The sequence below is a fragment of the Oncorhynchus keta genome, chromosome 3 (assembly GCF_023373465.1).
Source record: "Oncorhynchus keta strain PuntledgeMale-10-30-2019 chromosome 3, Oket_V2, whole genome shotgun sequence".
Lineage (NCBI taxonomy): Eukaryota > Metazoa > Chordata > Actinopteri > Salmoniformes > Salmonidae > Oncorhynchus > Oncorhynchus keta.
The window spans coordinates 11,828,339-11,855,981 of NC_068423.1; the positions used below are offsets into that span (position 1 = coordinate 11,828,339).

The 27,643-nt window shown below is 45.4% G+C and overlaps 1 protein-coding gene across 10 annotated transcripts in view; it reads left to right on the forward strand.

The window, feature by feature from the left end:
- Positions 1–27,240, forward strand: part of raraa (retinoic acid receptor, alpha a) — a 228,466-nt gene extending 201,226 nt beyond the window's left edge. For 8 of the 10 annotated variants that reach the window (XM_035748739.2, XM_035748755.2, XM_035748748.2 and 5 more), the window contains 8 exons: positions 6,358–6,506; positions 14,422–14,563; positions 16,890–17,006; positions 19,805–19,965; positions 21,782–21,958; positions 22,388–22,592; positions 23,407–23,565; positions 24,931–27,240. In XM_035748739.2, the coding sequence (XP_035604632.1) occupies positions 6,358–6,506; positions 14,422–14,563; positions 16,890–17,006; positions 19,805–19,965; positions 21,782–21,958; positions 22,388–22,592; positions 23,407–23,565; positions 24,931–25,133 (1,313 nt within the window). In that variant the 3' untranslated portion in view covers positions 25,134–27,240. The remainder of the gene's footprint in view (positions 1–6,357; positions 6,507–14,421; positions 14,564–16,889; positions 17,007–19,804; positions 19,966–21,781; positions 21,959–22,387; positions 22,593–23,406; positions 23,566–24,930) is intronic. The other 2 variants (XM_035748780.2, XM_035748770.2) reach the window with 1 other exon arrangement.
- The last annotated feature ends 403 nt before the right edge of the window (positions 27,241–27,643 follow it).

A 27,643-nucleotide genomic window follows, 5' to 3' on the forward strand; every position in this document is an offset into this window, starting at 1 on the left:
ATAAATGCATTATGTGGGTTGAATGCTGTAATACAGAATAACACAGAATAAAACAATTGGGTTAACTGCCCATTAGCACTTAGGCTCATTTATTAACATACTTTACTTAAACAAAATATTTTGGTTGTCTATATTAGATGTTTTTTTTAGTTTGACTTTATTATTTCATTAATAAAACCCCAAAGATGGTAGAGAGCCCATTATCGCTTATTGATAAACCAACCTTTTCACATTAATGAAGTATTTCAGGTGTGTGTGTGTGTGTGTGTGTGTGTGTATTTTTTAAAAACTTTCATTTAATTCCAAGTCATCATCTCATCTCTGTTCATGCAGTAGCAGCCAGCCAGCCATCTATTACTGTGTGTCCCAAAGAGTTATCCCATTTAGGCTAGTAGTCTAGCTCAGGGTTTCCCCAACCCTGCCCCCCCCCCCTCCCCCGGAGCATGTTTTGGGTTTTGCCCCAGCACTACACAGCTGATTCAAATAACCAACTCATCATCAAGCTTTGATTATTTGAATCAGCTGTGTAGTGCTAAGGCCAGAACCAAAACATTCACCCAGGAGGGTCCCCATGACCAGTTTGGGGAAACGCTGGTCTAGCTGGCTTGCAGCCTACAGTCTGAAAATCACTACTTCTGTAGTTCTTCAAAATCCATGAGGCATACTTTTAATACTGCTGAATAACAACTATCAATTAGATGCATTGTCGGGTAGAGATACCTAAGCAACTGCTTTTTATCCCTCTCGTTTGCGCCGCGTCCTGTGTGAATTTCTGTCCCTCTCTCCCTCTCCGTGTCTGTCTGCCGGCCCTACAGGCTTGCCCGTGCAAGAACCAATGAGAACAGGCAGCTGTTATTTAAAGAAACTAAAATAAACTTAAATTTGGGCTAGTCGCTCCGCACTAATCACGGTCATACTGATCACAGAGACTAGGAGGTTCACTGAGATCGAGATGATTCAGATAGAGCTGGATATAGAACGTCTCGGCTATCTAGACGATGTCTCTAGAGATGGTGTATTAACATGGTCTTTAACCCCCTGAGTACAGCTCTATCATATTTATAGCTCTATCATACAGTATCGCTAAGCTAGCCTCTCTGTATTTACAGGACTAGGGACAGCCTAGCTGGCCTTTATACAGTATCGCTAAGCTAGCCTCTCTGTATTTACAGGACTAGGGACAGCCTAGCTGGCCTTTATACAGTATCGCTAAGCTAGCCTCTCTGTATTTACAGGACTAGGGACAGCCTAGCTGGCCTTTATACAGTATCGCTAAGCTAGCCTCTCTGTCATGGTGTCTACAGAGGCGAGCTAGCCTTATCAGTGCTAGGGAACAACAGGCAGGCCTGTGGCTTTAGCACTGCCCAGAGGTGCTCTATATCTGCTGTGGTAGAGCTGGTGTGGCCCAGCAGCCGTAGCAGCAGCCCTGTGGGCTCTGTCTTCTGAGTCAGCCCCTCCATCCCACAGGGCCGCCATTGTTCTGTTCAATGCCCCAGCTCTGCTCTGCGCTCCAGAACTGGGCCATTGTGTTTAATTACAGTAACCAGTCCCCTCGCAGACTCTTGTCCTGTGTCCCAGATTTTGTCCATTTTTTTTCCTTCATGTGTGCTCTCATTAGGACAGTTAGTGTGTATCCCTGTGTAGGTGTGTGTGACAGTGGGGCTCGGTGGATCACTGAAGGGCTGTTGACCTTGTGCGCATATGTACTGTACGTGTGTTTGTTTGTATGCGTAGTTGCATACGTCTGATGAAGGCAGTTTTAGTAGGGGTGAATAGGTTTGTGGACCTGGTAAAAATGTAGGGTGTAATAGGAAGGGAAAGGGTGAATGGGTATTTGCTAATGCGAGAAAATGTGGTGCGTTACATAAAGAGGTGCTCTACTTGGGTTTCATTTGTTTGACATGAGAGTAATGACTGCCAGCCAGGGCCAATGGGATCAGCGAAGACTGAACGCTGATGACAGCAAAAAAGGCGATGAGCGCCTCCCTCTGTCCTCAACCCTTCACCCCTCCCTCTGTCCTCAACCCTTCATCCCTCCCTCTGTCCTCAACCCTTCATCCCTCCCTCTGTCCTCAACCCTTCACCACTCCCTCTGTCCTCAACCCTTCATCCCTCCCTCTGTCCTCAACCCTTCATCCCTCCCTCTGTCCTCAACCCTTCATCCCTCCCTCTGTCCTCAACCCTTCATCCCTCCCTCTGTCCTCAACCCTTCATCCCTCCCTCTGTCCTCAACCCTTCATCCCTCCCTCTGTCCTCAACCCTTCACCCCTCCCTCTGTCCTCAACCCTTCACCCCTCCCTCTGTCCTCAACCCTTCACCCCTCCCTCTGTCCTCAACCCTTCATCCCTCCCTCTGTCCTCAACCCTTCATCCCTCCCTCTGTCCTCAACCCTTCATCCCTCCCTCTGTCCTCAACCCTTCACCACTCCCTCTGTCCTCAACCCTTCACCACTCCCTCTGTCCTCAACCCTTCACCCCTCCCTCTGTCCTCAACCCTTCACCCCTCCCTCTGTCCTCAACCCTTCACCCCTCCCTCTGTCCTCAACCCTTCACCCCTCCCTCTGTCCTCAACCCTTCACCCCTCCCTCTGTCCTCAACCCTCCCCAAATGAATAAGAGGGTGCTCTGAGTGCATCTCTCTTTAACTTCTTCTCGTGTCCCCCCTGTCTGTCCGTCGTCAGTTGAAGCGAATAGCGGACCCTATTTAATTAGTGCAGTGTTGGGTGTATTTGTACTTTTTCCTCTAAGCTTGTCCTCTGGGTACATTAAATACATACATAAGGTTAATACTGTTTTTCCTTTGGGTGAGCTTACACGCACTTCTAGTGCTTCATGCTGTATCACAGCGGTAGGTATACATAACATTGCGTTTATCCTGCTCTGCCCCTCTACCAGTCGTTCTCTCTCTCCGTCTTGCTCCCTCTCTTTCAGGGCCAAGGTGGAGAGCCATGTGAGCTGCAGTGAGTAAGACTGCCGTAAACAGTCACTGTGCCTCCAGTTTTGCGCAGGCCTTGTTACTATCGGAGGGCTTATATTTAGGTATACTTTATATTGAACTTTTGAACTTCATGCTGACTGGCTTTTGGCCATACAGGTGTTTCTATATTAGGTGCATCCTTAAGTAGCTAATTAGCCTATATTTCATTACGCCTGTATTCCTTAGGCTTTGAACCCGTGTCATTTTCCATGGCTGATGAATGACAATGAAGATGCCTTTTTAAAATAACGAGTGCAATGGGGGCACATATATGTACAGAAGTGGAGTTCCCTAGAGAGCAGTTACGAGATCACCTTTTCATTTCCTCTATAATTTTTTTTTAAAGGCACAGGCTTTGAAGTGCTGACCCGAGGCTCGTTTGTGTTTACACATAGGCAAGAGATAAAAATAAATAAATAAACTTTTCCTAAGAAGAGGTTTTTAAAGGTCATTCTCCATATGCCGGTGGTGCGGTTAGTGCCTGTTGAGTGTGTGTGTTCTGTGTGTGTGGTTTTGTCTTGGACTGGGTAAGAACCCGGCATGGCGTTCTGTCTCTGTTCCTGGAGAGCTACCCTCCTGTAGGTTTTAACCCCAACTCCAGTTTAATGCCAACTCCAGTAACTAACCTGATTGTTCTTACCAAACAGCTCATTATTAGAATCAGGTGTGCTAGATTAGGGTTACAGCTAAAACGTACAGAACAGTATCTCTCCGGGAACAGAGTTGGTGAGCCCTGCTCTAGGGAGTAGGGCCACACAAGGGAGCTTGTGGCATTTAGCAGAAACCCACAGAACGGATCTCATAATAACCGTGGGACACAGCTGGTATGATGAGGGAGGTATGGGTACAACAGGGTTGACTAATGAGACCACCCTAGGTTGTACAGGAGCATGCTAGCCACATGAGCTAAATAAGCTTCAATTTGTCTCCTAATGCTAAAGCACTAAGAAGCCAAAGTAATAGAGGAACGGTATTCGCACATGTTACAATATGCTGCTGGTCTGTTGAAAACAGTGGACCACTTTTAAAGACATCCACCCACTCTGTCATTCGTGCTCCCGAGTGGCGCAGCAATCAAAGGCACTGCATCTCAGTGCTAGGGGTGTCACTACAGACACCATAGGGCGGTGCCAATTGACCCAGCATCGTCCAGCCCTTGCCGCTGTAGGCCATCATTGTAAGTAAGAATCTGTTCTTAACTCTAGTTAAAGGTAAAAAAATATATATTATAATAATAATTCTTCCTGTTTTGAGTGAGAGACAGGAGTGAGATTGTCTTTTTATATCCTGGGTCTGATTAGTGTTGCAGCTGGTCCCTTCAATATGAGCTTCATTGGTGTTGTCTTTACAGTTAACTGCGTTACAGCCATCAGGATATCTGAACCTCGTGGACATACTGTATTGTTTGTCTCGTGAAAAGGGAGATATCAGGATCATTTGGGATTGGTTTTAACATTTATTTGATGTTTTTCCAGCGGTGAGCGTGAGCATATTGGTGTGCATCGGCCTGGTGTATTTGGGTTGTCTGAATGTACTCTTCCCAAGAGTTTTTCGGGACCATGCAAACTGCAGAAACATGAATAGACACATTACAAAGAGAGCGCGAGCTGTGAGTGAAGAGGGGGAGATTATGTGGATGATGGACATGTGTGTTTGCGTCGGTGAGCGAGACCGTGGTGTTTCCATCCAGAACGGCTGTCTGCTGCGTCACGTGGAGTCTGTTCCCAGCTGTACTGCAAGCCTGGTGAACCCGTGAGGCTTGTGTTATATATATAGTTTGTTTATTTACACACGAGTGCCGCCCGGGCCTCTGGGCAGCTCCGAGAACGAGACGTCACAATTTCTCAATCTGTTTGTGTGTGTCTGTGTGTGCTACAGTGTATGACTGGTGTGTGTGTGTGTGTGTGTGTGTGTGTGTGTGTGTGTGACTGTGTGTGTGTGCTAGCTACATTATATGACTGACGTGTGTGTGTGTGTGTGTGTGTGTGTGTGTGTGTGTGTGTGTGTGTGTGCTAGCTACATTATATGACTGACGTGTGTGTGTGTGTGTGTGTGTGTGTGTGCTAGCTACATTATATGACTGACGTGTGTGTGTGTGTGCTAGCTACATTATATGACTGACGTGTGTGTGTGTGTGTGCTAGCTACATTATATGACTGACGTGTGTGTGTGTGTGTGTGTGCTAGCTACATTATATGACTGACGTGTGTGTGTGTGTGTGTGTGTGTGTGTGTGTGCTAGCTACATTATATGACTGACGTGTGTGTGTGTGTGTGTGTGTGCTAGCTACATTATATGACTGACGTGTGTGTGTGTGTGTGTGTGCTAGCTACATTATATGACTGACGTGTGTGTGTGTGCTAGCTACATTATATGACTGACGTGTGTGTGTGTGTGATTAGAGGTTTTGTGAAACACACAGAGGATATTAAGGGCATAGTCCACCGTGCCTGTTACTTCAACCCAACAACAGCATTTCTCTACCTCCCCACCCTCCCAGAGGTCTGCCGTATACTAGTTGAATAAAACAAAAATGAACTTCATTCGACAGCCCGTATGCCTTGGCCTTGGATGAACAGCTGAGTGCAGCTGCTCACCTGATCCCTTTATAGCCTGTCTAGCTCAAGAATAATCATCTTAGGTCTCATATCAAGGGCTCCCGACTAATTATCTTCATTAATTCGCCCGTCTTTAGCGTCTTACGGCCTGTTTGTTTTGTGACTCTGAGAGGGGGGGGGAGAGAATTAGAGGAAGAGAAAGGATGACTGTGAACAGCCTTGGGGTGTCTGGTTCTCAATGTCCAACTTGACCTTAGCTTTTGTCACCTTTTCTCTCTGTTGAAAACATGACGATACCGCTCGATTTCATTAGACCTACACACCCTTGGTGACCATATACACCAGGACTCGTGTATCTTATACAACGGAGTGTAATGGACGCTAGTCCAGCAGAACATTATTCCTCGCTAGAAGCACCATTCATTCACACAGCCTAGAGAGAATACTGTTATCTGTTATCGAGTTCCTTCCCTGATGGGTGAGCCAGTTCCTCTATACAGCCATTCAGGACATCCTTATGTGATATCCGCTGCTTACATTGTCTCGATTGATATGTGGAACCCCCCAAGGTTACCGGTAAACAAGGATGGCCTGCATTTCTCTTCGGCTCAAGCCTTGCTTTGATTCACCGTGTAGGCCTGTTTCTTGCCAAGAGCTCAGAGAGACTCTCTCGACAATACCAAGTCTTTCTTGTCCGGGATACGATAGTGGCCTATAAAAGATATTTACCTTGTTGTTTCTGTCGCTGAATGTGTTGTTAGGAAGTGTGTGTGTGTGTGTGTTAAGTAGTATGTACTAAGCATCCCCCCTTATCTCTCCCACAGCTATAGAGACGCAGAGTACCAGCTCAGAGGAGATAGTGCCGAGCCCGCCGTCGCCCCCTCCTCCCCCGCGGGTCTACAAGCCCTGCTTTGTGTGCCAAGACAAGTCCTCAGGATACCACTATGGAGTCAGCGCCTGTGAAGGCTGCAAGGTGAGACACACCACCTAACCTTATATCCATACACGATATTCTATACTATATTCTATTCTATATTTCATTCTATTCTATGCTATATTCCATTCTATTTGATCCCAGGTTCAACTTGTACATTGATTCTGGGGGATGTTCTGTAAATGGTGGGCTGGCCCAATGTTCTGAATGCATATAGGGGTGCCCATGATAATATTTCTAACGCTTGTCCTGGTTTGGAATGGGAGTAACCAGTCCCAGGGGCCATCACCCTGAGGCACCCCTGAACGTTTGAACGCATGCTATGTCTAATATTTCCAATGAACGTTATCCAAAGTTCCAATTGGGGGGTGGCCTAAAAATAGTGGACTGGACTATCGCTTATGTCATTGCTTATTCTAACCTCTTATATCTAGGGATTATACCTAATCAGTTGCTCAACCCGAAATGTGTCTTCCGCATTTAGCCTCTAGGGTACGTGGAACTGCAGGGCGCCAAATTCAAAACAACAGAAATCCCATAATTAAAATTCCTCAAACATACATGTATTTTACACCATTTTAAAGATCCACTTGTTGTAAATCCAGCCACAGTGTCCAATTTTCAAAAAGGCTTTACGACGAAAGCAAACCAAACGATTGTTAGGTCAGAGCCAAGTCACAGAAAAACAGCCATTTTTTCCAGCCAAAGAGAGAAGTCACAAAAAGCAGAAATATAGATCAAATTAATCACTAACCATCAGATGACACTCATAGGACGTCATGTTACACAATACATGTATGTTTTGTTCGGTAAAGTTCATATTTATATCCAAAAATCTGAGTTTACATTGGCGCGTTATGTTCAGTAGTTCCAAACATCGGGTGATTTTGCAGAGAGCCACATCAATTTACAGAAATACTCATTGCTAAAATATACAATTGTTATGCATGGAATTGTATATCCACTTCTCCTGAATGCAACCGCTGTGTCAGATTTCAAAAAAAACTTCACGGAAAAAGCATACCATGCAATAATCTGAGTACGGCGCTCAGAGACCAAAACAACCCAAGCAGATATCCGCCATGTTGTGTAGTCAACAGAAATCAGAAATAGCATCATAAATATTCACTTACCTTGGATCTTCATCAGAATGCAGTCCCAGGAATCCCAGTTCCACAATAAATGTTAGTTTTTGTTCGATAATGTCCATTTATGTCCAAATACCTCCTTTTTGTTTGCGCATTCAGTACACAATCCAAACTCACGACCCGCGATCACTAGGAGCAGACAAAGTCAAAAGGTTCTGTTACAGTCTGTAACAACATGTCAAACAATGTATAGAATCTATCTTTAGGATGTTTTTAACATAAATCTTCAACAATGTTCCAACCGGAGAATTCCTTTGTCTTCAGAATTGCAATGGAACAGAGCTAACTATCACGTGAACGCTCCAGACTGAGCTCGTGGCTCTCTGGCAGACCTCTGACTCATTCCCCTCTCATTCGCCCCCACTTCACAGTAGAAGCATCAAACAAGGTTCTAAAGACTGTTGACATCTAGTGGAAGCCTTAGGAAGTGCAATATGACCCCATAGACACTGTGTATTCGATAGGTCAAGAGTTGGAAAAACTACAAACCTCAGATTTCACACTTCCTGGTTGGATTTTTTTCTCTGGTTTTTACCTGCCATATGAGTTCTGTTATACTCGCAGACATCATTCAAACAGTTTTAGAAAATTCAGTGTTTTCTATCCAAATCTACTAATTATATGCATATTCTAGCTTTTATGGCGGAGTAGCGGGCAGTTTAATTTGGGCACGCTTTTCATCCAAAATTCCCAATGCTGCCCCCTACCCTAGAGAAGTTAACCCAACCCCTCTGAATCAGAGAGGTGAGAGGGGCTGCCTTAATCGACATCTATGTCATCGGCGCCCGGGGAGCAGTTGTTGTGGGGGCCAACTGCCTTGCTTAAGGGCACAGCGACAGATTTTTCACCTTGTCGAAGTGGGGTTTCAAACCAGCGACCTTTCGGTTACTGGCCCGACAGTCTTAACCACTAGGCTACCTGCCGCCCTATACGCTATCTATATATGATGGGACTGCCAGATGTGGGCTATGCTTCAATAATATTGCGCTATACAGTTCTCAATAACTATATGGAAAAATATCTTCTGTTAGTGGCTTTAGTTGGAGAGTGTGGATCTGCTGTGTCGTTCGAAATCCAAATGAAGTCATTATCAAAAGCTCGTGCTCCGGCCGGGTGCAGAAGAGCTGCATTCAGCAAGAGTCAACACGTACACTTGTCATCCCCACTCCCCATGCATGTGTCGTAAGCCGTCTCCAGCACGTCCTCAAATATCATACGTGTCCTTCACTCCCGAGCTCTCCATTGATCAGGCCTCGCAAGCCTTTTCGTGTGGTTATGTGAGATGTGTTATGAAAGCAGCAGGTACACTGACTTGCACTCTGTCCTGTAATAAGGCAACCGTCTGCCTTCTGAAGTGGTATCTGGCCGCCTTATCTGCAGTACAGTGTTTCATAAGACCGGGTTGTGTAAGCTTGTGTAAGCAGTGGTGCGCTGGGGGACTTGCTGTTCATCTGTAGTGCATGGAGGTCGAGGGATGGGGGTATAAGGGGATGGTGTTAGAGGGGTTGAGGGCAGGGCGATGGTCTAAGACTGGCAGGCAGAGAGGGAGGCTGGATGACTGGCTGCGGTGGTGACAGGTGACCATTAGGCCTGCCTCACATGGCTGGGCCCAGGGAAGCGAACACCTGGCCTGGGGCGGGGGACGGAGTGAGGGAAAGAGGTGCTGCAGGAAGGAGCCCAGTTGACACTCAAAGGAAGGCGGGTCACGGCATCCACAGTGGAGATGAGAAAAGAGAGATTAGGAAGAGGAGGAGAGATTAGAAAGACAGGGACATAAGGACCGGAGAGGAGGAGAGTAGAGATGACCGAAAGGGGACAACAAGGAGATGAGTGGAGCTTCTGGAGCCGAAAGAGTCCTGTTTTAACACAGCAAGATCTCGCCGCCTTCAATGGAACTTAACCTGTCCACTAATAGAGACTTATCCTTATCCTGCCCTTTTATGGGGGCAGAAATGCACCACTTGCCGGAGTTGCCTGTTGCAAGTCCTCAATAGCTTTTATTGTTTAACTTCACACTACTCCTTGTTTTCTAATAGTCCCTGATTTTAAATATGCTAATGACTGAATACTAGCTATTGATGGAGAGATGTAGAGTGAGTGAGTGCGTGTGTGCGTGCAGTCTGAGTCAATATGAAAACAGGACCATGACTTCATGTTGGCTATATAAGAAACAAACTGGCTAAAACTCACTGGGTGCTGTGCGTGCAAGCGTGTGCGTGCGTGTGTACATCCCTGCCGGGTTGTAGCTATCCCGGCGCCAGCTGCTAGTCACCGCCCCCCAGCAGAACGTTCACAAATTCAGCATTCGCCTCCCCTCTGTCCTGTTCACCATAGGAGGTGGTGAAGCTTGGCATTCTCAATAATTCAACCTTACAGGCATATTCATGTGTATATACAGCCAGTCATCGGAGACTGGGGTAAGTTGAGGGTTAGCATTTTAGCATCTCCTTAACTAGCCCAGCTACAAAGCCCAACCCTGGGGGGGGGGGTGGCGTTGAGGGATATGGTCGGAACAAGCTACTTAGAGATGGCTCATTTGTTTGTTGTTGAAGTGGAGAACTCTCTCATGTTCCCCCTCTTTCTCCCAGATATAAACACTTTAACATAACATTTGCATGCTCTCTTCATAGTTATGTTTTTGCCTCCGAGGCATCGGTGCACCGCATGAACCCTCTCTTTTTATTTTCTTTGATGTGAAAGAGATTAAACACCCCCCCCAACATTGCTCGTCTCTCTGATGTTGTTGTGGTGTTTTTAGCTGTCCTTGTTAGTCACTTCTTTAGTACTGTGCCTGTCACAGACGTAGTCGCCGAGCAGGAGAGGCAGAGTCTCTGGGCATTTTCAGATGGTCGCATGAGGACACCTGCACACTCAGTGGGAGTCTGGGGAGGCTGGCTTTACTCTAGGCACAGTTTGTGAACTACAAGTATAAGAGGATTCATGCTTTTTTCCCTGTGCAGTTTCAGACCTTTCCCACGCAATCAACCGTTACCACACACACATGCACAACATGAGTCAGGTCCAATATTATTGGCACCCTTAATAAACGTGAGCAAAATAATATAAATACTGAGCTATAGTGTATGCTCCCCTAAAAATTATAATATTTTATATACTAATACAATTGCTCATAGAAAGAGATTTTGTTTACCAAGTAAAACATATTTTCTCTTAAAATGATATGGGTGAAAATGATTGGCACCCCTGTTTTCAATACCTTTCGATACCTCACGAGGATAACGGCGCTGAGCCTTTTTCTCAAATGTTTTATGAGATTACAGAACACATTGGAAGGGATCTTAGACCTTTCCAGAACAATGATATCCTTCGTCTGCACTTATGGGGCCGCCCTCTTCAGTTCAAACCACAGGTTTTCAATGGGGTTCAAGTCCGTAGACTGAGATGGCCTCTTCTGGATGCTGCCGTCCCTTACAGTTTTGCCATGTTTACGCAATAGCACTTTAACCTGTTGATCCTACCCCCTACTTTTTCGAACATTCTGTTAAAAATCGTGCAACATTTCAGCGCCCTGCTACTCATGCCTGGAATATAGTATATGCATATGATTAGTATGTGTGGATAGAAAACACTCAGACGTTTATAAAACTGGTTAAATCACGGCTGTGACTATAACAGAACGTGCGTTTCATCGAAAAGAGCAGGAAAATCTGATCACTGAAAATGGGAAAATATATCCATCCGCCGCTTGAACGTGTTGTTGAATGGGAACCACATTAAATGGGGCTGAGGTTGCAATACCTACAGCTTCCACACGATGTAAACAATCTTGTCATTTGCCTACGATTTGTTTCTTGGTCAAACGGACACGAGGCAGCGCATTTTTTCCGGTCACCGACCGGATATTTTGGTTGAGATTTACCCGGACATTATTTCCAGACGTACAGCTATAGAATATACATCTTTACTAATACCTAAAGTTGCATTACAAAAGTATTTCGAAGTGTTTTGTGAAAGTTTATCGTCGACTTTTTTAATTTTTAAAAATGACGTTGCGTTAAAAAACGCTATTTTTTTTCCTTGATCACACAGTCTTCATAGATCGATATCTAGGCTATATATGGACCAATTTAAACGAAAAAAAGACCCAATAGTGATGTTTATGGGACATCTAGGAGTGCCAACAAAGAAGATTGTCAAAGGTAATGAATGTTTTATATTTTATTTGTGCGTTTTGTGTAGCGCCGACTATGCTAATTATTTTGTTTACGTCCCCTGCGGGTCTTTTGGGGTGTTACATGCTATCAGATAATAGCTTCTCATGCTTTCGCCGAAAAGCATTTTAAAAATCTGACTTGTTGCCTGGATTCACAACGAGTGTAGCTTTAATTCAGTACCCTGCATGTGTATTTTAATGAATGTTTGAGTTTTAACGAGTGCTATTAGCATTTAGCGTAGTGCATTTGCATTTCCAGATGTCTAGATGGGACGCCTGCGTGTCGGGTAGGAGTAAGAGGTTAATCGATTGATCAAACGCACATCTATAGCCTACAGTATACTGTAATAATACTGTTCCTCTCATCTCGCTCACCTTCAAATAGGATCCCTCCCCACCTATCAGCCTGCCTGTCTCTTCTCTCAGGAGGTGTAGGATAGCCCATGATCCGGGAAGGACAAATTGTGGGTTTTAGTCCATCTGTCGGCCAGAGCGCTAGTCTCCTGGAATTGTGGCACTCCCCTGCCAGCCGGCCCCACCCAAACATGACCCACCCCCTTTCATCCGTGATTCAACATGACCCACCCCCTTTCCTCCGTGATTCAACATGACCCACCCCCTTTCCTCCGTGATACACATTGACCCACCCCTTTCCTCCGTGATACACATTGACCCACCCCCTTTCCTCCGTGATACACATTGACCCACCCCCTTTCCTCCGTGATTCAACATGACCCACCCCCTTTCCTCCGTGATGCAACATGACCCACCCCCTTTCCTCCGTGATGCAACATGACCCACCCCCTTTCCTCCGTGATTCAACATGACCCACCCACTTTCCTCCGTGATTCAACATGACCCACCCACTTTCCTCCGTGATTCAACATGACCCACCCCTTTCCTCCGTGATTCAACATGACCCACCCCTTCCGTGATTCAACATGACCCACCCCCTTTCCTCCGTGATTCAACATGACCCACCCCTTTCCTCCCGTGATTCAACATGACCCACCCCTTTCCTCCCGTGATTCAACATGACCCACCCCCTTTCCTCCCGTGATTCAACATGCACCCACCCCTTTCCTCCGTGATTCAACATGACCCACCCCCTTTCCTCCGTGATTCAACATGACCCACCCCCTTTTCTCTGTGATTCAACATGACCCACCCCCTTTCCTCCGTGATTCAACATGACCCACCCCTTTCCTCCCGTGATTCAACATGACCCACCCCCTTTCCTCCGTGATTCAACATGACCCACCCCCTTTCCTCCGTGATTCAACATGACCCACCCCCTTTTCTCTGTGATTCAACATGACCCACCCCCTTTTCTCTGTGATTCAACATGACCCACCCCCTTTCCTCCGTGATTCAACATGACCCACCCCCTTTCCTCCGTGATTCAACATGACCCACCCCCTTCCGTGATTCAACATGACCCACCCCTTTCCTCCGTGATTCAACATGACCCACCCCCTTTCCTCCCGTGATTCAACATGACCCACCCCCTTTCCTCCCGTGATTCAACATGACCCACCCCCTTTCCTCCGTGATTCAACATGACCCACCCCCTTTCCTCCGTGATTCAACATGACCCACCCCCTTTTCTCTGTGATTCAACATGACCCACCCCCTTTCCTCCGTGATTCAACATGACCCACCCCCTTTTCTCTGTGATTCAACATGACCCACCCCCTTTCTCTGTGATTCAACATGACCCACCCCCTTTTCTCTGTGATTCAACATGACCCACCCCCTTTTCTCTGTGATTCAACATGACCCACCCCCTTTTCTCTGTGATTCAACATGACCCACCCCCTTTTCTCTGTGATTCAACATGACCCACCCCCTTTCCTCCGTGATTCAATATGACCTATGACCCACCGTCGCTCCTCCGCCCGTCAATGTTGCCAGTGATGAACCCATTGAGTGACTAATGAAAAGAAATAGAAGTTATAACTTCCACATTGTGCTTGATACTGATGGCATCCTCTACAGTCTCTGCCTTGCCAGAATACACAAAGAGGGTAGATGCCTTGAATGGTAGATGTACTGTTTGTGAGCTTTTGTTGGGGTTTTTAGGTTTTTGGAGCTTTGAGACGCATGGGTTGGCGACTTTTGTGTATCTGACACCCTCCTCCTGTCCTTTCGTTTTGTTTCAGATATCTGCTGAAACAAAATTATCTGCGGCAAGTTTTTTTTTTTTGTAAGCATTTTAAACCCATGTTCTCTCTCTGTAATGATTTTCAGTTGGCCCCGACCCAGAATTTCTTTTTGCTGGGCCATTTTAAATATATAAAGTAGGTCATGGAAAATAGCTAGAGGCCCATTGGCCTCTGCGTTTCATATCCCCAAACCGTTTTGACTTACTTAAAGTCCTAAAAGCATCTCTCAATGTCTTAATGGGCTATTACCAAGGTACGTGGGTGATCTCATGAGATGGCAACAGGAGTTAATATTTCTCCTGCAGATTATTCATTGCTACGACTTTCAAGAGCGTAGTGTTTGGGTAACGCACTGTGGACCCTATGGAACACTCTGGGACTATCTATAGGTTCTTGAATCTCCTCACGCTCACTGACAATATCTCTCTCTTCTCATCGCTCTTTGTCTTCATTCCTCTGTCCTCCAGGGCTTCTTTCGGAGGAGCATCCAGAAGAACATGGTGTACACGTGTCACCGGGAGAAGAACTGCATCATCAACAAGGTCACCAGGAACCGCTGCCAGTACTGCCGGCTGCAGAAATGCCTGGAAGTGGGCATGTCCAAGGAGTGTGAGTAGCACTGCTAAACTACACCACCCTGCCAACCCTAACCTCAGTACACTATACGCTACACCTCCCCGGGGTCAGGACGTCATCCACAGAGGCCATGTCGTTATCCAAACTATGCACTGACAATCAGGACAATTAAATCCTTTCCGTTCGACTGCCATCTGGGATGAAATGTCTGGGTGTTTCATTGAGTTCTGATTGATGGGATATCATGCGTCACTGAAGTACGCGGCACTCACTGTCCAGTCGAGCCTATACTACACAATCATCATTCTCTATCATAGGGCCTCAGAACTGTGTGTGCGCGTGTATATATGTGGGTAGTGTACACTGCCCCAATACACATTTTGGCTTTGCACAGTAATAGTGGTAGCATAGTGAGTTAGTGGACCTCTGTGATGAATATGTTAGCACCTGCGGAGAGTGAATGAGCAGGCGTCGCCTCTGATCAGTGCATCCCTGGGGCTGTGTCAACACACTCCCTCCCCACACACATACACATACACACACTGTCAGACCAGATGAGCTAATTGGTGGAGGTGAGACACACACACACACACACGCACACACACAGGTCCACACTGTAGGCATTGTAAATATACTGACACACACACACACACACAGGCGGGCACACTCCTCCCTCTCTCTGTCGTCTCTCTACTATGGTATTTACCCTCTTCATGGTACTGTAAGCGCTCTGCGAGTTTCCCACGCGGCTGGCCGTCTGAGGCCTACTGTAAAGTAAGTTATCCTCAGCGCTCCTTACCTCTGAATGGGCCCATTAATCATGATTATGAGGATTACGGCAGGCCGGCTCTGCAACTCCCACCACTGGGACAGACAGGAGATAGTTTGAAATGGCACTGCCATCTTGTGGCTTGAAGCCGGTACTGCATGGCTGAAGGTAAATAGACAAGATGGGTAGAAGTGGAACCTAACAACTGATACAGGGTGATATCTTTCTTCTGTTCATCGGGCCAACTTCTATCTCAAATTCAAAAAGTAGCCATATAGGTTCACTCTTAAGGCGTCAGCATGCTGGACTCCGCTAGATGAACCGAAAGAGTGTGCTCGCATGCTCCCTTCAGCCTTCGCTTGAAAAACAAGAAAAAAGCGACAATACTGTACATATTGTCCATTTTGAGACACTGTAGCCAGTATACACTTCCTCACAATAGTCAGAATTAATCTGAGAACTCAAGAAATCTGTCATCAATTTGAACGTTTTTGCAGAGGAGATCTTAGTCACACAATTTTACAGCTAACTAAGATGTTTGGTGCAGTATTTTGTCTCTCATTGAATGATTGAATGACAACAGACTTTATTGAAGAATCCCTACTGTTGACCAATCAGACTAACGGCATGAGACTTTGGATCCGCACTTCGGCTTTCCTCGAGAAACAATGTTGGGTTCCCGAACAGACGATTTTAAAAACCTCACCGGAGTCCAAAACGAACAAAAATGTCGTCATAATATATGCACAAACTCTTCCTGTTTCGTCTGGGAAGCATGCTGATGGACGCCTTTACTCTCCCATACTCCCTCTATTCATTCTGTGTGTGTGTGTGTGTGTGTACTGATTGGGTTATGTGAGGGTGTAGTGTTGAGATGTCTTTCTCCGTGTGTCCCTGTGTCCTGGCTGATGACTTTGGTTGTGTTGCGGGGCTCCATCGGGGGGGGCGGGGCTGGCCATCTGGGGACCTGCGGGGAGCGACCGAGGAGGCTGGGAGGGCCGGCCGCTCTGCTAGGGGACGTCTCGGTGACCTTGCGTCTGCTCGACAGCTCCAACACCGTCAGGACCGGTGCCAGGTGGCCATGCCGAGGCAGAGAGGGGGAGAGCGAGTGAAAGAGAAGGAGAGGAGAGATGGTGGGGGGGGGGTTACCAGGGAAAGCCTGAGAGAGGAGTCAGTGATGTCGAGGAAAGGCAGGGGCTGGCCTGGAGTTTTTGGGGGAAATGCTCTTTTACAATATCAATGTTGACTATGTTTGTTTCCTTCGGCCTGCCGTTAAACCTCTGCTGGTGACTCGACGTGTAGAATGTAGACTTGATCCATGTCATGAAGTTGTGTGGTTTTCAATACAGTCTGTGTACGACAGAGAATATGACTATTCAAGTTGTTTGTTTTTTTAAGTTGTTTTGAATTTGGTTATTAACGTTCAGATTATAGGACAGTCCATTTCATTGTACACACGTAAACGTTCGCCGCTGTAATTACTGTGGTAGGGTGTGTGTGTGTGGCTGTACTGTACTACGGGGGAGCCCTGTGTTAGTTAGTGTGTGCCCTGTCGAGGGGGTAAAACTGTGCCCCTCCTTGTCGCCTCAGCTCCTCGCTCCAGCTCCAAAGGCGGGATGGCGTTGGGCCCCCAGCCGCCGCCCCCACCCTTGGAGACCGGGAGAGGACAGACTGGGGCGCCAGGGGCGGACAGGGCAGCTCCCCCGGGTAAGCAGTCACCCCTCCCCTCCCCCCTCCTTCCCAAACTCCATTCCTCCGTCCCCTCTTTCCCTCCATCAATCCCTCATCACCTGTTTTCATCTCCCGTGCAGTGCCCTAGCATCTCCAGCATGTATGAACGAAGGAGGAGGAGGGTAGGAGAGGATAGAGGGAGAATAAGTTTCATCATTGCCTGGCCAAAACAGAGCAGCGAGAGAGAGGCAGGCAGGAGAAGCAGGGCAACATTGACATTTTTATCTTTCCATTGAATTTAATCTGTGTGATGGACGACCTGTCATGGGTTTAATTTTCCTCCTTCAAATTATCCCTGTCTGTCAGCTAGCTGGCCCTCTCTCGCTTTCTCATGCGCACATACACACACACACACACACACACACGTGCACGCACCCACACATTCATACACACGCACACAGACACATTGTCAAACGTAGCCTTTTATATTGTGAAATCCACTATGAGTACAAGTGATTGATTGACGGGAGTATGTGTATTGCTTCTAGCATACCCAATACAATACGCTACAATGAATAGACTGCTAGAATGTTTCATATCAGTGAGAAACCCAATTCCACACGGTCGTACCATTTTAAGAATGCTAGAAAGAATCCTTCATAGCTCAAACACATTCATATTCAAACAAAGCATTCGTGTAGACACATTCCACGATTTACACACACACACACACACAAAACAATGCTGTGGGCTGTATTTCTTCTCCCCCTCGCTAGCCCTGCTATGGATCGCCCTCCAGTTATTGCACACAGCAATTCTCAGTGACTGATCGCGAGTCCCGGCTAATAGTTCTTTAATGACTGCGTTCAATTGTGTTGTGCAGCTTTTGATTGCGGTGTCAATTTGTCAGCGCGGGTAATGTCTCTGCGTTAAGGAGTCTCCACTTTTATTTAGGGAATTCATTTAACGTCTCCAACGGGCGCCGTAATGGGGGGGGCGCTGAGTCGCTTTGACAGGTACGGGAGAGCGGGGGAGGGCCCGAGACACACACATACGCACACTCACATCATTCTCAGCTCTCCTCACCTGTCAGATCCTTTAAAGGTGGATGGACTTTGTGGAAAGGAGAAATAGTGGTTGGCAATACGTAGTTGTAGAGATGTAAGAAAGTACTTTACTTACTTGTTAGTGACGCACATTAATCAGTATCTCTGTGATTGTGCCAAATTTTGCCAAAAGTCTCATTTTCATCTGAAGTCTTAGTGATTTGAGGGTGCACTTACCTAGCAAATGCAGGATCTGCTGTTGTATAGTGTGTGGGTATCAGACCTGGACCCCCCCCCTCCCGTGTCTGTGGACTGATTTAATGAACGTTGTCCCTGTACGGTGCATCCCTTTCTGGCCCTGGGTCAGATGTTGTCCCTAGACAGACAGTAATCTGTGAGTTTTGTGTACCCCTATAATGGTTAGGATTTGGACAGGGGAACGGATCCAGGGTCTGTGCCTAAGGTTAACCTCTGGGTCGAGGTCTGGGACCACTGGGTCTGCGCTGGGGCTCGAGCTGTGGTCTGGGGAAAGGGGGAGAAGAGAAAAACAACAAGGGAAGACCTATCAGAGAACAAGTGAAGCTTGGAGCGACAAAGAGGGAAATAAACTGCCGATTGAGGATTAAAGAGAGGGAGAAGAGAGGAATGCGCAACAGTGATAGATCTAGAAAGAGTGCATGAGAGCGAAAGCTAGAGGGGGTTGTGCAGCTAGTGGGAGCGGGGGCTCAGCCGAGCCCTTAAAACCATTACCGCCTGGATATTTGTCATATTATGTTATTAGATTAGCCAGGGACTCTAATGAAAGCAGTAGCAATGTGTCAGCATTATGAACGACCTTATCCGCCAACGCTATTTATCACCTAACCCGCCTCCCCTCCTCAGACCTATACACCCCAGGGTGGGTGAGGGGAGGGAGGGGGAAGAGGGAGAGAGCTGAATATACCCTAATGGCTTTCCAATGCTAAACACAGCAGCGGCTGGTGTATTTGTCATTTCGGGAGTGAGTGTAGCTACATTCACAGCAGCGGTCGGAGCGCCGCGGGGAATGGCATTTCTCAGGCTTTCCTTTTGGATTATTTCCTCAGTAATATCTCTGTCCCCCCTGGGCCGACCTCTCATGGTCGTTTATCTTCCCGGATGGGATCAGAGCTGGAATGTGTTCTACTGGCTTCTTAGCTACAGAGGCCCTCAGAGCCTGATGTTTTCCTACTGCCACCTAATCATCCTTTTCTATCGGGTATCTGTCCTGTTAGCTAGCTTACATACACCACCTCCTACGCTTGTCCTTTTGCTACCTCTATTTTATATCTCAATCCCCTCTTAGTTTCAGTCTAGATACCGCCACAATTTAAATACTGTTCCACAATTTGTCCCCCCCAACACAAGTGAAATCCTGGGTGCTTTACCCACAGTTTAATTTCACCGATGGTCTTCTCATTTAATTTTGGTTTTATTTCTGTCTTTGATATCACAATTACTTTCTAGTTTAGGCAGGAAAAGCAGTATCCTTCCTAGACTGTTTGTAAACCAACCAACTGAAACCTGTGCTTTTACACCTGCATTGTTTGCTGTTTGGGGTTTTAGGCTGGGTTTCTGTACAGCACTTTGAGATATCAGCTGATGTACGAAGGGCTATATAAATAAATTTGATTTGATTTGATTTGAAACCGAGACATACCAAATTTACCTCCGAAGCCCCCTTGTTTTTAACACACCTTTCAGACATTCCACTGCTAAATGGCCTCCCTGTTCCTAAACCTTGCTTCTCTTCCTTCTCTCTCCCGTCAGCGGTGAGGAACGACCGGAACAAGAAGAAGAAGGATGAGAAGAAGCCGGAGTGCACTGAGAGCTACGTGCTGAGCACTGAGACGGAGCAGATGATCAACAGGGTCAGCAAGGCGCATAAGGAGACCTTCCCTTCCCTCTGCCAGCTTGGCAAATACACTACGGTGAGCACCACAATACTTAGACAGAGGTGTGTGTGTTTCTGTATGTAAAATCTCACAGATTACCAGGACAGTGCAGTCGCTCATCTGTTGTGGTTGGTATTTTAACTGAATGATTCTTCAAAGTGTTGTTTTAAGTGTAGCTTCAGAACCTTGTTGGTGCTGCTACCTGTGATTCTCATAATCACAGAGTTTATTCATTTGATTTATTGTGTCATTCATGTTGTCTGTGTGGAGTCTTGAATGCAGGGGCGCAACTTTGTTTTTAGAAGTGGGGGGACATAATCTGGCTGAGGATCCCCCCAAAAAAAAAACAACAACAAAGAATTGGGGCATCTAAGATAATTTCCTGCATTTCTGCACAATCCAATATGACCCATGACCCTTCGAGCCCTCTTCATTTAGAACAACAAAAAATAAGCTAAAATGTCCCAGTCATCAAGCTAGTTAAGAGATCATTGTGAAATATGTTTAAGTGATAAGACTGAACAAGATCAAAGCTAATTCAATAATCAATATTGTTGCACCTTTAACCGATAACCTAACAAATGAACAACTCTTTTAAAATGAAGTACAAGGTCTTTTGATTGTGTTTATTAAGAAATCCTCTATCAAATTTCAGCCAGCCCACCCAGCCAGCCCGATCCTTCTACACACCCGACCCCCACCAGCCTAGTCAATAACTAAACTCTCTTCCAACATTTTTTTTCACAGTCTTTAGGTTTGGGAATAAAGTTTCAAAATAATACAAAAAATAAGCGCAAAGCTACACATACATTATACATATTTTATTTCAGCTCATGAAACACTTTACATGTTTTGCGTTTACATTTTTGTTCAATATTATAGTTGAAATCTTTTGAGGCATCTGGCTTGTTCTCTGCTGCACAGAGAGAATAAAGTGTATCCGCAAAAATTCACCTGAGCTCCATCACAAACTGGTCTTCCCTGGCTGCCTCTCTCTGCTGAGACCCCTGTCACCATCTGATCCTCCTAAACTGAGGCATGAGAAAGAATTACCTTGGTGTACATTTATACATTATCGAAGATTAGAATCAATGGTTCAATAATTGAAATGACCGTTATTCCAAGATCCCAGACTGTAGCATTAATCTGCTGTCCTGTAGGTACTGTAGTTCTTCCCATCAACTCAAGATGGAACTTTGTATCATTCAATAATATTGTTAATATACTGCAAAAATCACCAGAACTCCGTAGACTGGTCTTCCCTGGCTGTCTGACCCTGCTGGGACACCTGTCACCATCGGATCCTGCTAAGACATGATGATCATGGTGCACCGTCAGTACACAACACTATGACATTGAAGCCTGTAGAGCTGTTTATTACTAGAATTATCTAGGGAAACTGACAAATCAATAAGATTACATTGCTATACTGACTCCAATAAAAACTCACATTGCACAAAAAACGCCAATTTTGGCCAGCTCTCTTTCTCTGTACATCAACTGGCGAAAGCAAATAAGTTAATTTACTTCTGTTGAAACGGGACAAAAAGGCTACAAAACATTTCCATACAAACAACAGTTGTTAAATGGTAATAATAGCCACCTCATATCGCAATCTGATACTGATAGCTACAGGCTAGACTAGAGCTAAATTGGCTTTGGTGGCTACTAGCTCTCTAATTCATTCACCTCAGTTGAGACACTACTAGCTCAGTACTGGCAATTTCAGAATGTGACCCCCCCCCCCAGTCCCCAGTGAAAATTGCGCTGCTGCTTCAATGTAAAACCATCTTCATCCAATAAAAACAGGTTAGCCATCAAACTCTTACTAGTTTCTCTTTCTCATTCACAGAGTAACAGCTCGGAGCGGCGTGTGGCTTTGGACGTGAACCTGTGGGACAAATTCAGTGAGCTGTCCACCAAGTGTATCATCAAGACGGTGGAGTTTGCCAAGCAGCTGCCCGGCTTCACCACGCTCACCATCGCTGACCAGATCACCCTGCTCAAGGCTGCCTGTCTGGACATACTGGTAAGGGGATCGCTTTTGGTTAGGTCTACTAATGGTTGTCTGGAACAAATGCTAACACACCCTCTCGGATTGCTCTTCACGATCAGAGTTGGTCAATTAACCAACCCTGGTCCTGGTCCATCTGAGAGGGAGTACAGGCGTTTGTTCCAGCACTAAAACACCATATCACCAACAAATCACCTTATAAGTAGGAACTCGATCAGTTGAAACGGATGTATGAGTGCTGGGGTGGTGTGTAAACCTGCACACAATCTAGTTTTTTCAGGCCTGGGATTAGTGAGTGGTGACCACTCTATTATATAAGATCTTTTCATAGGATTATTGAAAGTACTACGGCTAGTTATCGATTCATACCCCGTGCTATTTCATGATTGGCCTATGTATTTTATTTCTGGCATTCTCAACCAATCCTGTGCTCTGCTCCCTCAGATTCTGCGGATCTGCACGCGCTACACACCGGAGCAGGACACCATGACGTTCTCGGACGGCCTGACGCTAAACCGGACCCAGATGCACAATGCCGGCTTCGGACCGCTCACCGACCTGGTGTTCGCCTTCGCCAACCAGCTCCTCCCCCTGGAGATGGACGACGCTGAGACTGGGCTGCTCAGCGCCATCTGTCTGCTGTGTGGAGGTACTGCGGCTGTTTGGATTTAACCAATGCTACTGCATATACAGACGCACCCATACACACTCAGTGATTGAAGTTGATAATGACATTGTGCCCGGGTAGAATAGGGTAGGGGTTCATCTGCCTCGTCTTCATGTGGCTGTGAAGGTGTCGCTGTCTAAAACCAATAGAGCTGGTCACATTGCTTCTCATTATAGGCAACTGTCACTGTACCGTATTCCAGCATTCACATATTGGACAAGCTCCCTGCTAGTGAGCATTTCTCCTTTGCCAAGAATTCATCCACCTGATAGGTGTGGCATATTAAGAAGCTGATTAAACAGAATGATCATTACACAGGTGCACCTTGTGCTGGGGACAATAAAAGGCCACTTTTAAATAGGCAGTTTTGTCACACAGCACAATGCCTCAGATCTGTCAAATTTTGAGGGAGCGTGCAATTGGCATTCTGACTGCAGGAATGTCCACTATAGCTGTTGCCAGATGATTTAATGTTAATTTATCTATCATAAGCCACCTCCAACGTCGTTTTAGAGAATTTGGCAGTACGTCCAACCAGCCTCACAAGCGCAGACCACTTGTATGGCGTTCTGTGAGCGAGCAGTTTGCTGATGTTAACATTGTGAACAGAAGTACTCCATGGTGGGCAGGCATAATATGGCATGAAATAGGCAGGCATAAACTATGGACAACGAGCACAATTGCATTTTATCGATGGCAATTTGAATGCAGAGAATGCATACAGTTTAGCATGAGCTCTATTTATTACATTTCAACTCACTGAACACACCCCTGTATTGTTTGTGGCTGTGTGTAGATCGGCAGGACCTGGAGCAGGCAGACAAGGTGGACGTACTACAGGAGCCCCTACTGGAGGCTCTGAAGATCTACGTGAGGAAGAGGAGGCCTCACAAACCACACATGTTTCCCAAGATGCTGATGAAGATCACCGACCTGAGGAGCATCAGTGCCAAAGGTGATAGGCAGTCCGAGACATCCGTCCACACCGTTGACCATTTCTTTCTCGTTCAAAGGTTGTCTGAAATAGGCCAAGATCAGGCATCTTGCGATTGGTTCACGGATGATCGATAACGGACAGGACACAAATGTAGTTTCCTCAGTATTACGAAAGGTGTGCAGCAGGGGTCGATTTTTGGGGCCCTGTTCTCTTCACTATTTATATGAAACCTGTAACATTCCTCTCTATGCGGATGGTACAGTTACTACTGTTATTTACTCCTGTGCCCCCCTCAGTACAGCAGACCTTTCATGACCTTCAACATGTTTTTGACAATTCAAAAATCACTTACTGATCTTGAAACTAGTGCCTAATGCCAATAAAAGCCCTAATTGATGTTCTCTAGGTCTTGTAATATTGACCCTGAGGACCTGCGTATTTGCACGTGATGATACTCTTTTAAAACGCGCATTGAAAAACGGACAAAAAAGCTGAGAATTAAGGTGGGTTTTGTATAGAAATAAATCCTGCTTCGCTTTGAAAAGTAGAAGGAAGATTGTTCAAGGAACGCTTCTCCCAGTGTTTTATTATGGTGATATAATCTACATGCATGCGGCAGCCTTCGTTTTTTTTTTTTTTTTTTAAACCTTCAGACTCAGTCCATCACTCAACACTGTTTTATCACTGGGGACAATTTTCTTACACATCACTGCATTTTGTATAGTTCTGTTGGCTGGGAGCCTCTGACTACCAGAAGGTCCCACTTTGTATATGAAGTGTTTCTTCAGAGACCCCCCCACCCCCCTTACTCAGCTCACGTCTTAATTGGAAGTCCTGTTTCAATTAGCGTTATATTATAATGGACTACTATATATAGTAGTTAAAGCTGCAATATTCAACTTTTTGGGCGACCCGACCAAATTAACATAGAATAGAATTTTTAGATCTGTAATTTTTATCGAAAGCAAGTCTAAGAAGCATAGTGCGCTATTTATATGCTTCCCATTCTTACGTTTTGTTTTTGCGTCTTTTACTTTCGGATTTGTAAACCAGCTGAGAATACCTTATTTTTGGTTATGGAAAATATATTTCACAGCGGTTTAGATGGTACAAAGATTCTCTACACTATACTAGCTTGTTTTGTCACGAACTGAAATTAGGCAAACTATTTTAATTTTAGCAACCAGGAAATGGAGGCGCAATTTCTGCATAGTGCAGCTTTTAAAGTACTTACTTTGCAACGTCCATAAAGGTTTAAACTAAATTGTAAAGGTATACATTTGTAATGTAGATCCAAGTCAAGTATGACTCATTCATATAAAGGGGTTGAATGTCCAAAACTGAGGACAGTCTAACACCATATCTTGGTCCTCCCCTCCTCAGGAGCCGAGCGTGTCATCACCCTGAAGATGGAGATCCCGGGCTCCATGCCCCCCCTCATCCAGGAGATGCTAGAGAATTCTGAGGGTCTGGAGAGTGGGGCCACAGGCTCCCGGACCAGTGGGGCCCTCCCAGGCAGCTGCAGCCCCAGCCTATCCCCAAGTTCCGCCCAAAGCAGCCCCAGCCCCACCACGCAGTCACCGTAGCAAGCCGCCCTCTTTTTCGCTCATCCCCCTCTTTCTCCCTGTGGTTGGGGGGGTCCTCAATGGACACAGAGACTGGCGTGTTCTTGAGTGTTCCTCCCTATGTGCGATACACCCTCTCCTGCTCCACCCCCTCAAAGACACTGTCGGGAAAATGGCGGACAGGCGGTGGTGGGATTTCTGTTTTCTGGAACACTGCTGATATCTCCTCTGTCCCTCACCCTTCCCCCTCTCTCTCTCGCTCTCTACCTGAAAGACTGAGGGAAGGAATCGAGCAGTCAGAGCTGTGGACACTGGTCCACTCAGAGGGGCTGGCGGGAAAGGGGGGAACAGACAGACAAATGGACAGACTAACACCAGACACTTTTCTCGTTTCTCCAAGGCGGACTGCAGGCATGGACTTGTCGAAGAAAAACCCACATAAAAAGACTGGGTCATTCTCCTTTTCCATCTTTGAAAAACAGATTTCGTACAAAATATATATAGAAAAGTAAGGAACTGTTGTGATTGAATTCTTCTTGATGGAATAACAGGTTGAGAAGAAACTACTTTTTTTGTGTGTTTTAATTGTTTTATACCCATGAGGGTATCAAAAGAGAATTGTTCCATTGTTTTATCACATACTGATGATGTTTTAATTAACAAAAGTAAAGAATTTAAAATTACTTTTTCAATTTAAAGACATACACACGCAAAAGTGCACAGAAAAGAGTTGCGATTAAATATCGAACTATTCCAGGTTGGGTTTGCTTTTTCTCTCCTTTTTCTTTTCTGCTGCAAAGAGAATGGAAAAAAATGATTGTATGAGCTTGGATGTATGATATGGTCACAGGTCCTTCAAGAAATCAAATGAATGAAGTTAAGGTGTATTTTAAGTAGCCTTTGAGTTCATGTATATAAGCTGTATTCATTTCTTTAAAGAAAAAAAAAACTACGTATACCTTTTACGTGTTTTGTTCATAGGTTTCTGTTTCAAGAAAAATATATTTTAAGCACATTTTCCTGAAGGAAACGAATCTGTTTGTCCCTTTTAAATTAGGGATTTCCATAGAAATCACTATGGTTCTTAAACAGCAGCTACAATTTAGTTCACTCTCACCCCTTAAATTACAACAGATTTCAATGAATACGAAAAAGAACCAAAGCACTCATATTGGGGCTTTTTGGTGATTGGATTTGGGTAGTTGGAGGGTTGAGAGCCAGGCGCTGGGTTCATCCAGCTAGGCACAGAGACTAGACACAGCATGGTTCCCAAATGGATTACAATGTGAAGCATGGAGTACAGTACACACATTTTCCCCCAAAAAATGATATGGGGGAGGGTAACTTGAGTGATCTAGTGTTCCCTATTGATGGTGAAGAAAGTTGGCCTTGTTGACTATGCTCTCACGACTATACCAACAACCTGGGTCGTATTCATTAGGCATGAAAAATAAAAAATAAGTGATTGACACAGGGAGAGTCTACCCCCCCCCTTGTCAAATGTTTTGCAGTGTGCACTAATGAATGTGACCCCGTTTTGGGAAACGGGACCTTTGACCTTTGCCTCAGAGCAATACCACCTGTGATTCTTCATAGAAGCCCAACATCACCACTGAGCCTAGTTTTTGATTCTCACACGCAGCTCGCTCTAACATTCATCACTGTACACAAACACATACCGATGTCTCAGGAAGGAATCGTTCTGTATGCTTTGCTTGTTCTTTGTAAGAGTTTCCACTGTGCTGCACCCCACTGCCTATCACAAACACTGACACACCATATGCATGCTACTGAATTCTACAACTCTACAATCACTCGTCTCTGCTAGGCCAGTACTTTGCAGAGAGACTGGTCTGAACAACAAGAGCTATGAAGAGGATGTCAATATGGATTCTGTTGGAATCATAAATGTGTTTCTTTCTTTTTTTTTTCATTTCTTTATTTGTACGGTCAAAGCTGCTTTTTTTTTTACCCTCAACTTTTCACCTGTCCACAACAGCGCACAAGCCTCTCCCCAGCGAATCTGGATTAGCAACACAAACCCCTCGATTTGAGAGAAGTATGGAATATGTTGCAATTTTTTTTCAAAATTCATCAGGCAACTTAAAATAAAAACATTTTCATAATAGTGTTTGTGTGTGCCTGAAGCAGTGTTTGATTACACATTTACGATAATACATCAAGATGTGTAATATATATTTTTTATAGTCTTATACTTGAGTAGTTTTCTGCACCTGAGCCTTGTCCTTTGAGAAGCATTACTTGGCGTGTAAACAAATTAGACACCATGCAAAACTACAATTCCCTGCAGGCTCCATCACGTCATTTCTAGCTGACACCTTTGCTAACAGGTATTGTGTCCATTTAAAACTTGCACAAGACATTTCACAGAATTGTCCATTTAAAGAAATGTAGCCTATTTATTAATTACTACATTGAACAAACATTAGATAGTTAATCCAGAGATTCTTACCTTTGCCTCGATTCGGCATTCTCGTCCAGATAATCATGGCATTTGTAGTTCTTTATGA